Source organism: Choristoneura fumiferana, chromosome 11, assembly GCF_025370935.1.
Source record: "Choristoneura fumiferana chromosome 11, NRCan_CFum_1, whole genome shotgun sequence".
Classification (NCBI taxonomy): Eukaryota; Metazoa; Arthropoda; class Insecta; order Lepidoptera; family Tortricidae; genus Choristoneura; species Choristoneura fumiferana.
Genome location: NC_133482.1, coordinates 10,276,852 through 10,290,343, shown reverse-complemented (window position 1 = coordinate 10,290,343; position 13,492 = coordinate 10,276,852). Strand labels below are relative to the sequence as shown.

At 35.9% G+C, this 13,492-nt stretch overlaps 1 protein-coding gene across 1 annotated transcript in view; it reads left to right on the top strand.

The window, feature by feature from the left end:
• Positions 1-8,517: 8,517 nt before the first annotated feature.
• LOC141432998 (uncharacterized) overlaps positions 8,518-13,492 on the top strand; it is an 8,313-nt gene continuing 3,338 nt past the window's right edge. The window contains 1 exon segment of the mRNA XM_074094837.1: positions 8,518-8,522. Coding sequence (XP_073950938.1) covers positions 8,518-8,522 — 5 coding nt within the window.

Genomic DNA, 13,492 nt, shown 5'->3' with positions numbered 1-13,492 from the left:
ATAAATTTATTTGATTAAACTTAATGTTTTCTTTTCCTAGTCATTAATGGTGTATGTAAATCAGACCCACTGAAGCTGAAAAGTCAATATTCAGACATTATTTTATAAATCATATCCTTTTACTAAGGTAAAAAGGTTTTGCTAAGGTAGGTAAGCGTAAGCTCCTCAACCAATTCAACTAATTACATTATAATAAAAATCCACATTATCTAATACCTTTAAATGCAATTTTGTATAATATATAATATTTATATATAATCAGAATCTCTAAAACAGCTAGAACTATTTCAATAAAATTTGGTATTTGGGGGTTTTCGGGATGACAAATCAATCTTGTTTGGTCTTATCTGTGGGAAAACGCTTATTATCGAATTTAAGCTTGAGGTTTGCTCGGTCGCTCGGGTACTAATAATAACTATGCAAGCTAAAATTAATGCAAGTGTATAAAATTACACCTTGCATGCAATAGTTTTGATTTTGACTGCAAATTGCAAATACCGTTTGGTTGGATACACGTTGTTAATTAATTATTATTTTAAACTATTATCCTACCACTTTGTGTAAGTATTCGACAAAATATTCGCGTAAACGAAACAGGTGCATAACGAGGGCTACTACGAAATTCGAACTTCGTGGTATAAGACCAGAACACGCACCGCTTCATCTATAGGTATATTATATCATCATCAGCAGCCAGAAGACGTCCACTGTTGAACAAAGACCTCCCCTAAACACGACAATGAACGAAAACTCGCCACTCGCATCAATCGGTTGCCTGCAACTCTCGCGATATCATTACTCCACCTAGTGAGAGGCATGCCGGCCAAAGCTTCGTCTTCCGGTTAGTGATCGTCACTCAAAGACCAGATCCCAACGATTATGTGTTCTTTGAGAGATGTGACCCATCCATTGCCACTTCAAAATTGCGAAGGGCCGGTTCGTCCGGGCGGCAAAATTCCATAGTAAATAACTAGATAATAAATCTTATCTTATCTTACTAATATTATAAATGTGAAAGTTTGTGAGTGAGTATGTTTCTTAATTCTTCACGCTGTAACGGCTGGACGGATTTGGATGAAATTTGGAAAAAAGTTAGTTTATAACCTGGATTACAACATAGGATACTTTTTATCCCGATATTCCCACGGTATAGGGATAAAATCTCTAAATAACAACCGCTAGGCTTAGAGTCATGAAATTTGATATGTAGGTAGCTGGACATCTGGATTAAAACATAGAATACTTTTTATCTCGATATTCCCACAGGACAGGGATAAAATCTCTAAATAACAACCGCTGGGCTTAGTCATGAAATTTGGTATGTAGATAGTTGGACATCTGTAATAAAACATAGGCTAATTTTTATCCCGATATTCCCACGGGATAGGATAAAAATCTTGAAATAACAACCGCTGGGTTTAGAGTCATGAAATTTGGCATGTGTTAATTAAACGACTTTATAAGTGAATCGAGTTTAATTCTTTATAAGAGAAGAGGTTCAACATGCATGTTACTGTCACTCGCACCGCTAAAAGCGCGGGGAAACGTCATCGAGACATATAGTTGTCAAACCTTACTTTTTCTAATTGGATCAATGTGACAAGCTTAAGGCATTATGTCAACACGCTGTCCTTTTTAATATGAATAAAGTAATCCAACTGAAAAGTAAGATTTGATCAAACAACATAATTCTTATTTTTTAACTTAAAATAATTAAACAAAGTCATCTGTATCTATGTACCAAGACTAACAAAATATTAAAGAAAACAAACAATGGAGTGGTTGTACTATCATTGACCTATTTTGATTTTAAGCTAATTATGGCTTACATAATCTTTTAAATAAACAGGTTTCTTAATTTGCCTCTTAGGTCTAGATGATACAGGGTTACAGCTTGTGTTAAGAGATGTATTGATTGCAGGCATTGTCACATCAAAACTTGGTGAGGATATGTTGATGTTCTCTTTGTTAGGTATGTCTGCAGAGCAAAACGGAAGTGTAGAATGTGAAGCTGTCTGTTGTAACTCATTATTCTCACTAGTGATGTTTAGTGTATCTGTAGGTGTATCTAATGTAGTAGGAGTTTTATTGGTTTGTAAGCGGGATTGTCCAATGTCTATTGAATCCAGGACATGGTCAAAACTTTGTAAGGAAGAAGGTCGAATGTGAGATAAATCTCTTCTATAAAGGGTGTCATTTACGTTAACTATATATGATCGATCAGAGAGAATGTCTGTTACCTTACCAGGTGTCCAGTGTTTGCTTGTTGCTGGCTGAAGTTGTACGGATACTGGCTGACCAATTTCCAAGCGAACTGGATTTCTTGCAGATTTGTCATAAGATTGTTTGATTCTTTCCTTATTTTTTATGATTTCTTCTCGTACATTAGGAATCACCTTAGGTTTTAGTAACGATGACATTATTGGAAGGTATCCACGTGTCCTTCTTGAAAAGATTCTTTGAACTGGACTGCAGTCTATTTTGTTAGGTGTATTCCTGAGGCAAAGTAAACTATACCAGAAATCGTCCTGGTTATCAGCTGATTTCAGAAGTAACTTCTTTGCTATTTTAACTGTGGCTTCTGCTTTTCCATTACCTTGAGGGTGGTTGGGTGATGACGTCACATGATCAAAACTCCAATCTCTAGAGAAGTCATTGAAGTCCCGATTTACGAAGTTAGTACCACCATCTGTGACCACTATTTCTGGTATGCCATGACGTGAGAAGTTCTTTTTACAAATTTCTATGACTGAATTAGCAGATAAGTCCTTTAGTAAATCAATTTCAAAGAAATCTGAGAAGTGATCAACTGTAATAAGGTATTTTAATTGTTTACCCTTGTGTGCAAAGAAAAACACATCCATAGATACCAACTGAAATGGATAATCTGGTATTTGATGACTCTGCATTGGTAACTTTTGTTGACTAGGAGCAAATTTAGTACATGTAGTGCAGTTTTTAACTGTTTCTTTTATGTCGGTTGATATAGATGGCCAAAATACTGCATCTCTAGCTAACTTTAACATATTTTCTATGCCAGAATGAGCTTTATGTAATTTTAGTAAGATATGCTTTCTATAATTTTCAGGAATTAGAATAGATTGATTTTTTAATATCAGCTGTTCATGAATTGTCAACTCATTTTTTAAGCTATAGAATTGTTTTAATGCATCTGGAACATCTCTAATGAATTGAGGCCAACCTTCTAAAATATAGAGTCTTAATTTAGTATAATTACTATCAGCTCTTGCGGCCTCTGCTATTTCTTTCAGACATCCTTGAGATATAGGTAGGTCTTGGATTGGGTTAATGTTGGCTATAATTTTGAAAATCTTGTAATCAGTCCCTTTTTCTATGTCATCACAATCAACATAAAATCGAGACAAGGCATCAGCCATGACATTATCTTTTCCAGAAACAAATTCTAGCTCTAGCTGATATCGTTGCAACATTAAGAGCATTGCCTGCAGTCGTTTAGGAGCATTCAACAGAGGTTTTTTAAATATATTGAGTAACGGTTTGTGATCCGTTTTGATTATAGTCCTATTATTTCCCACAATTAATTGGTCAAATCTTTTGCAAGCAAAAACTATGGCAAGAAGTTCCTTTTCAATCTGTGCATATTTTTTCTCTGTTTTTGTCAGGGTCCTTGATGCATAAGCCACTGGATGATTGTCTTGAAAAACCGCTGCTCCCAATGCTGCCTCACTGGAATCACATTCAATTAACAGTGGTTTATTCCTATCAAAGTATTTTAGAGTTTTTTCATCGCTTATAAGTGATTTTAATTTTTTAAATTCTTTTTCAGCATTTTTACACCAGTTCCATTCAGATTTGTCTAGGGTCAGATGTCTAAGATATACAGTTTCATTACTTAAATTTGGAATGAAACGGCTCAAATATGTTATTACACCCAAGAATCTTTGTAGTTCCTTTTTGTTAGAAGGGCATGGAATGTTTAATATATCCTGAACCTTTGCAGGGTCTGGTTGGAGACCTTCATCAGTAAAAATGTGGCCATAATATTTCACAGAATTTTGTAGTAATTTCATTTTATTTTTATTCAGTTTACAATTGTTTTGAATTAATCTCTGCATTAAATTTTCTAAGTTTCTGTTATGATCCAGTGTAGCTTCATCTACAGTATCACCGACCCCATAAACCAATAGATCATCCACCAATACTTCTACTCCAGACAACCCTTGAATTATCTCATACATTTTCATTTGGAAATAGTCTGGGGAGGATGATATGCCAAAAGGTAAAACTTTCCAGCGATATTTACCAAAGGGTGTCCAGAAAGTTGTCAGTTTACTACTGGCTTCAGATAGTTTTTGATGCCAGAAACCCTTTTTAACATCTAATGTAGTGAAAACCTTTGCCTTACCTAACTCAGGAAGTATTTCATCTACTGTGGTAAATTGGTAGTTTGGCCTCTTAATTGCTTTGTTAAGAGGTATTGGGTCCAGACAAATCCTATAATTATCCTTTTTTTTAATGATTAATATGTTACTCACCCAATCTGTATGTTTTTCTTCTTTAATGATGATGCCCTGTTGTTCTAATCGCATTAATTCTTCTTTTAGAGGTTTCCGGAGTGCTACTGGTACCCGACGTGCCTTCTGAATTACTGGGGGCACCGATTCATCAATTTCAAGGTTCACTTCTCCTGAAAAACTACCCTGGCCATGAAAAACACTGTCATATTTTTTTATGATGTTAAGAGTCTCACTATTTTTGCAACTTATTTCCTTACAAAATTTGACTAAGCCCATTTTTGTACAGGCGCTGCAGGACAAGAGAGGAATGTGTGGTGTGTGTACTACTTGAAATGTTATATTGTATGTTGACTGTTTCTTTGCAACTTGAACTTTGAACACAATATCTATCTGTCCATGAATAATTATATTATTGCCACCAAACCCATATAACACCTTATTAGACGGCTTCATATGTTTTTTTATCATTTCTTTGCCCATCATGTCTTCTAAATTTTTTAAACCAACCAAACATTCATCAGCTGCAGTGTCCAACAGGCATTTTGAGGTTTTCCATACATTTTTGCATTTGTATTGTAGTACACATTCCGCCATTTGTGTTTGAGTTTTTTCAGTCCCAATTTTTTTGATCATAGAGTTGGAGTCTTCAGAATCTGATGAAGAGGATAATTCTGGTGGTGCTTGAGTGTTCTTGACTTCTTTTATTTTATTTTTTAAGTTTTTCTTGCAAACTTTGTCTGAGTGGTTTCTTCCCTTACAATTCTTGCATCTTTTGCCCCAAGCCGGGCAAAGACTTTTTTTGAACTCATGCTCAGAGCCACAAAACTTACATAATTTTCTTACAGAATGAGTTTCGTCTGCAATTTTTTTAATTGACTCCATATCACATGATGTAAATGTTTTCATTTGTTGTTCTGTGAGCTCAGAGGCTTTGCAAATATTGACAGCATCACTTAGCGTTAAATTTTCGCGTTTTAGCAGTTCCTTTTTTAATGAAAGATCTTTTATACCAAACACTATTTTATCTCGCAGTAACTCATCTTGTAAATCTTTGTAATTGCAGCTCTCTATCAGTCTGTTAATCTCAGTATAGAACGTATCAAATGATTCTTCTCCTTGATTTCGAGAATGAAAAACATATCTATTGTAGATGATATTTTTTTTTGGTATCATCTTTGAGCTGATGACATTTAAAATTTCTTCACATGACTTCATGCTATCATTTATACCAAAGTTGTTATATTTTTTTAATGCATCTTCTCCTAGTGCACTAATTAGGATGCTTATTTTCCGGCTTTCTTGTTCTGCAGACCACTTGTCCATTTCTGTGGCTCGGCAATAATTGATCCATGCTGCTTTGAATGCCGTGAATGCTTCTTCCGGATCGATGTTGGAATTGAGAGGAGCAGGCCACGGTACATTTACCATTTGCGAGGCATATGTAGAAGAAGAAGCTGCTGAGACGGTTTGCCGAGTGCTCATTATGCTCAGTTGTTGCTGCATAGTTTGTAGCATCTGCGCTTGTTGGCGTACTATCTCTTCGAGGCTTTCCATTGTGTGGATTTTCACGCTGCCACCATGTTAATTAAACGACTTTATAAGTGAATCGAGTTTAATTCTTTATAAGAGAAGAGGTTCAACATGCATGTTACTGTCACTCGCACCGCTAAAAGCGCGGGGAAACGTCATCGAGACATATAGTTGTCAAACCTTACTTTTTCTAATTGGATCAATGTGACAAGCTTAAGGCATTATGTCAACAGAATTTAATGATAGACGAACGTTGACTAACTCCGTGCCATATGCAGTCGCTGATGCATCGACGATACCTTATCTATTTTCAGACTTCTAGCTAAATAGGAAATGAGGAAGTGTGTTTCTTGATACTCATCTCATCACATCATCCGCATGGGTAATGACGACGTTGTGTTCTGTTATTTTCATGTGTTTTTATGTACAATAAAGAGTTTTACAATACAATACGTTCCGATCTTTTATAAATACCATCTCCGGTCTAAATACGACCACTGCTGGGCCCCTCTCTGAATGAAATAGGGGTTGTAAATACGTACATTTTTTTTTCGGGACCATGGATCATGGATCAAGAAGTTTTCAAGCCAAAAAAATAAGCAAAGGGAAGTGAGTGAAACGACGAAAAGTTTGAAACTTGACGTGTTTTTTATATAAAATATGAGTTTGTGGTGAAATGACAAAACACGGCTCCATTTTTTTTTTCATGTTCTCCAACATATAACGAAACCAGTAATTAATTATCAATTTTCTTGAACAAATCTCTCAACAGAAAAATGGGTTTACTCATTTGTAAGTACTTTGAAGGCATTTTCTCCAAACAGGTTGAGTTTGGCAGCTAAAAATACGTGTCCGTTATTTTACACTACTCTATAACATATATCAAAATAAATCAAATCGGAGTCGGACAGTTGGGTACCCCTTCCTTGTAAGTGTACATGATTTTACTGGTATTATTTTAGATTGTTTTTATTTCAATGAGCAAAAGATGATAAGGTATCTCATTTCAACAGCAAGATACCTAAGAACAAACGCTCGTAGAATCTTAATGAGGTAATTTAAATAAAACCATATCTGGCTTAGTTCCGTGTAGTCTGCTCATACTCGTATAATTTCTTCCATCTTTCTAAGATTTCAACTTCTTCCAACTTCGTTTAATCTCAGATTTTCGTAAACCGTCGTTTTAATTTCACCTTTCTTTACTTTATCATCGACAGTCATCTATCACGATTATTTGCCGTCAAAAATCAACTTTACAAGTCAATCGACTCACCGCCGATTGTGATGACCATGTTTTTTAATTAACATGGACACGTGGCCAGTCCAATCAATCAGGCAATCAGGATGGCCCGCCAATTACGACAAGTGGGCCCCGCCACTGCTTCAATTCCGCCCGTGGCCCACTTCCCATTGATTGATGGGCCTTGATAAATACTTATGGAATTAAAGTCTATTTACTTGTAATGTTCGTATGATTTGGTGTAAGATAAACTTTTTTTTTTGGAGAAAAGGGTAAAAAAAAACTTTATTTTTAGGGATACCGCCACACAGCTTCAACCCAACTCTTAAATAAAGTCGCCTATGAGATTCGTTGACTGTAGACAAATCGAACAAATCGATAATCAAATTTTATTATGTTGGCTGACTTGTCTATCATATTTTATCAAAGTAGATACTAAACTAGATATGGTATTTTTAGCATAGTCAAATTTACTTTTTGTGAGTATGGGAATATAAAATTACGAGTAATTAGCATTACGAAGAAGGTCAGTCTATCTTGATTGACAAAGTATTTTCATATGGTTCATGAAAATATTCGTTTTCTTCAAACTTCGTTCCATTTTAATGCAGTTTTTGTATATGTATACGGTTTAAGCATCTTAATTTTGTAAAGGAGACAACTCTCTGAACTAATATAAGTTTAGGAGGTTTGTTATTCCATTAAAATTAAACTCGCATGTTTTGTTTCTCTTTTACATAAAAACATGCTCAAGTTTCACCAATTTCCTTTTTTGCAACATGCGCAAAACCGACGCCTCAACAGCTGATTCTGGTGACTGCAACAAAACAAATGCGCACTTACTGCAGATGTCGAGGTCGTTGACCCGGCCGGAATCAAAATAAATGGCGCTTCTGCGCGCGCGCATCAAAGTCGACCCCGATGCGATTGCGGCTAGAGTGTACCACGAAACGCAATGCGGACAGGAAAATTAATATTAACTGAATAAGTAACGGTAGGTTTAGCTAGATATTATAAAAAAAATACTTTAATTCAGATCACAAATATCCATATTCTTTGTTAGCATTAGTCTTACAGCCTAGTGTTACTCGATATTAATATTTTATGCATTTATTTAATTAATATTTTATATAATGAATAATGTAGTTTATTTATCGTAGGTAAATTTCTTGCCCTGTTTGACTTCAAATTAATTCAAATTCAAAATCAAATTGTCATGTACAGTTACAGCTTAGTTTATCTAGTAACATGACGTGAGTAGGCATACTTCTTTGCCTATTATTGGAAAAGTATTGATTAATTGTAACTACTACATGAGCGCATTTTTTTAACATATGAACTTAAGTTTCATTCAATATTGTTTGTGAACTCATATAAGAACATTATTGCTATTACCTAAGCAGTTTTTTTAACAACGAGTACTTGAATTAAAGCGATAAACTATGTTAGTCTTATGTATATATATCTATGTCTTTCTAAGTGTGTACTATTAGAAATTTTTGATACAATCGGTTAGTTAGAAAAGTTAAATTATATCTTAAATTTTCTTCAAGTAGTTCTAAGTGTTTAGTCTGATAGCTGTGGTGTCTATAATTCCTAATTAAAATAGGTATATGTCATCATCATGACTCTGCTCAAGGTCATTGACGCTTGTCATCGTCTGATGAGCCTATTACTAATAATTGAAGGTACGATAATTAACTCAAATCACACGGACAGCACGGAAAATTTTAAATAAATAAATAAGTTAACACAAAAAACTGTTTTGTTGTCATTTTTAAAAAATCTAAGAAAATGTTTCATTGCTGTGGAAAAGAATCCTTTTTTTCTGCCAAAAACAATGACAAAGAAAAAATTAAAAAAATGTCCTCCTAAATGTAAAATCCTGGTCACCCAGTCAAGATGCGTTCATTGATTTATGCTACACCACGAGACGCGTTAATATCGTGCGATGCTTTCAACTCGTTTTAATGTGGATTCAATCGACTCCGCAATCGAGTGGTCGGTTCCTTCGGCTGCAATCGAGTACTCGATTCCATTGGTATGTTTCCATGTTTAGTTTTATGGTGAGAGATATATTTATCAATCTTTAATGTTGACATTTGCATTGGTTGGTAGTAAATCGTCCTCCTACTTTGTAAAGTGGTACCGCAACTGATTTTTACCCTCCGGACCCGTGGTCCAACTATAGTTTATCCAACTGCTTTTCGACGGAGCTCCGCCCGGATTGGACCAATTAGTTGGACCACGGGTACGTAACTGATTTTTTAGTTTTTTTTTAATCTTATTTTTAAAGGAATACAAGCACATGGGGCAACACGGAGTTTGACACTAGCCAGTCCAACCCTGAGATTTTGATATTAATTAAAATGATGATATCTTGTATACATGGTAGTCTAGCATTAGAGGACCAGTCTGCGGTATGTGGCATGTAAACAGGACAGGTATACAATAGCCTCGTATCTGGTTACCACCGCAATGGGGGCACACCGACTGTCAAGATAAATTGACACTGGCAAAATGTTCTTTGCTACATTTTGCGCTGTCGCTTTAACACGGAACATCTTATAAGTTGTTTTCCTAGCTTAGGGGCTGTTTCACGAGCGATTAATTTTAACTGAGACGTATAAATGTGATGCCGTCTCTGTCTATTCGAACAAAACAAACAGAGATGGCATCACATTTATCCGTCAAATAAATTTAATCAATGGATTCTGAAACAGCCCTTAGTCTCTAACGGCGTTAATTTCTAATAAATGAGTTATTCATCATCTCGACCTGTGTATATACATCCCACTGCTGAGCTGAGACCTCCTCTCAAAGTGAGAGACCTTAGGCTATAGTTTCCATCCGGGCCCATAATTCGAATTTGAACCCACGATCCTCTGCTTTTGAGGCCACAGGTCAAACCACTACGCTACCACGGCTTAAATTTTTATAAACAAAAAATAAATTATTATCTAACCAATTAATAGGAACCATTTTTTTACAAAATTGAAAAACGTATCAAATTAAAAATAATGGGTTGTAATTAAGATGAATAACCTAATATACCTAATGTACCTAGTATCTACTCATTTGCATACATTTAAACTAATGTCCCATTAAATGTTTGTAATGAAACTGGCTACTAAAGTCCGTTAGCTGCGTCGAACCAGAAACTAGTTTTGCCAAAACGCGTTGTCATATTTGTATTGCAAACAAGTTTACGCTGATGTCATTCTATTTGCTATTTAAATGGTTTAACCGATAGCAAAAACTTGTCAATTTGTAGCTGGCCGGCACAAAAACGATGTGGCCTAAAAGTTATTAGGTTTAAAAAATCGGAGTTTAAAAGCGACTGGTTGTTAACAAAAAACAAAAAAAAAATTGAATTTAGAACAAAATATTTGAATCTGTAACCTTTACACCGCCTAGAATGTCGTATAATAAATGCAGCGCAAATTTAGTACTTCGCTATGCACAGGTACCTGTGTAACTTAAGTTACAACTACAATATTAGATATATATATACATTTATCTTATGTATTTAAAACATTAGCGGTTAAGAAGTTAATTAATTACAAAACAAAGGTTGAAATTATTTAGTAGGGCTATATTTCTACTTCAAGAAAATAATGTTTGTCAAAAACGGTAGCCATTCGTAGACCATAAAGAGAAAGTCCATCCGATCAAGAGGATCTGTTATACGATACATCGGAAGACGTATCAGGTTCCCGCGGGAAGATTTGACTCGGCGCAGTAATCGAGTATTTCCTTTGACTTTTAAACTCCGAAGCAAAAAGGTTTGACGTTCTTTTTTGCTAAGTCGGGAAGCCTTTGAACAGCGGACGTAGGACTTAAATTTATAGAAAAAAGGTCATGTTTTTTGGAATAGTCGGGTTGAGTCAGTGTAGAAATATTTTTTGAGGTAATTTGCAAACAATGTATTGGTTTTTGCACTGATTATTTTCTGCAAGTCAACAAAGCGTAATAACAACATCTTCAACAGTTTGTTGTCACTCACAACGAGACGCCCGTGGTAGGTATAATTAAAAATAGTATTACAGTGCCTATTTTAGTTGTTTTAACTTTTTAAAGGCATATTAATGTATTTATTATTTTTAAATGATTTTGATATAAAATATAATCACAATAATTTTAAATGTATGTTTTATTTACAAAATCGATTTACTTCAAAACGGTTTTTATAGTCTATGGTCTTTCATTACGAATGGCACATCACTAAGTGGACGGTGCCCGTCCATGAAGTACGGTATTCTCTGTAGTACATTGTACCGAAAATTATTGTAAAATTCACGTGCGTGATCTGCCAAAAGTTAAATAAACGATTGGAACGAGTGAGGAACTCTGCAGTATAAAACAGGGGCCATTTATATTGTACTGTGTGGGGCACAATCGCCAGGTGTCTTACCGATGCCAGGAAGTTAACTGTAGGAAAGTGTACTCAACTGTTAAAATCACACTATCCTATTCAAAATACCACAAACGGGACTTATCACGCTGGAACACACGAGTAATGACGACGAGAGTGATGGAGATGACAAATAAAAATGACCAAATGTGGGTAGTTCGAGATTCGAGAGACGAGTGCCGGTACTTTTTGTGATCAAGTGCAGGTAGTTCGAAAGACTCGCACTGCTAGGCAGACTTGACACCCCACACTTCAGTCTACTCGTGACCACCACTAAGGTAATGTAGTCGAAACGTCGAGGTAAATATTACTCGTGTGTTTTAGCGTGATAAGTTTGCAGGTGGTAGGATCTTAGGCCTCTAGGTTGGCAACGCATCTGCAATACCCCTGGTGTTGCAGATGTTTATGGGCGGTGGTGATCTCGTACCATCAGGAGACCCACTTGCTCGTTTGCCATCCAGTCGAATAAAAAAAAAGTCCCATTTGTGGTATTTTGACCATGAGTGAAAATCACGAAAGTGTAAAGTTTAAAACGTCATACACTAGATAGTATACTCGTACGTCCCACTGCTCAAGACTACTCTCTTGGGCCGTAGTGCGGTAGTGCGGATCGGGAACTTCGCACACACCATTGAATTGCTTCGCAGGTTTGTGCAGGTTTCACGACGTTTTCCTCCACTGTAAAGCTCGTGGTAAATTCCAAATGCAATTTCACCCATGGTCTTGGAATTGGAAATGCCTGGATTTGAACCCACGATCCTCTGCTTGAGTCACCACGGCGTTTTTGCATCTAGCATATGAACATCGGTAATATGAAGCCAAAACAATTATCCGTCTTGTTTATGTCATTAACATTTGGTGTGGACACAGTCAGTAGCGCACGTGGAGGATGTAGGCGCCGCGGCGTGGTTGCAGGTTCGGTTCTCGGTTGCGACAGCACTGCTGGAACCCGGGTTAGTGGGCGATGAGAATTTTATTATTAATTGATTCAAGTTTCGAAAAAAGGTCAGGAATCTTGTCGCAAATAAAAAGAAGAAATGATTTTTTTTTTATGTTAGCACGGTTCCTCGACAAAATTTAATCTTGTTTGTTTTTGCTTGCGGAGGATTACAACTCTCACGTCTTGAACGACCGAGCAGAAGTACCAAATCCAAATAAACCACTTGCTCACTTGTATTTATTTGTCAATAGTGACGTGTGGAACCAAACCATCTATCTTAACAATTAAAAGTCCTGGTTTAAATTCCTACAAAAGCACACTCTAATTTCAAAAAACAAAATAGTGTTTACGATTTTTTAAGATAAAACTGGACTACCAATTGAGTTCCCTTCCCAACCGATGGAAAGCGCAGGCCTTATTATTCGAAATTAAAATTTTGAAAATTGTATCGTGCCGTCCTACACACGCTAACATTATTTAATAGGACAAGGAAGAGGAACGATATAAAGCCAAAAGTGTCACTGGTCCATTAAAACTACCTCTACACTACTACTTTGACTTGAAACCCCCTAGATCTTGGATTACCTTTTATGTGTGTTGTATCTGTTCGGAAATACAGACGATGGAAGAGTATTTACTCCATTCCCTGGCAGTTTGCGTGTCAGACTCGAATTTCGGCTTGGTGCTTATTTAAGCTAAACACCGTATATTTTTTTTCTTTTGTACAATCAAAGCCATATTTCAACGGATATTTGCTTCACTAACAAGTTTATCCCGTTTATGGTCCCTCCACACATAACAATAACCAAACAGCGAACTATAAACACTCCGTCATCATTCCTAGTAGCATCACAATCAATTTCTTCTCT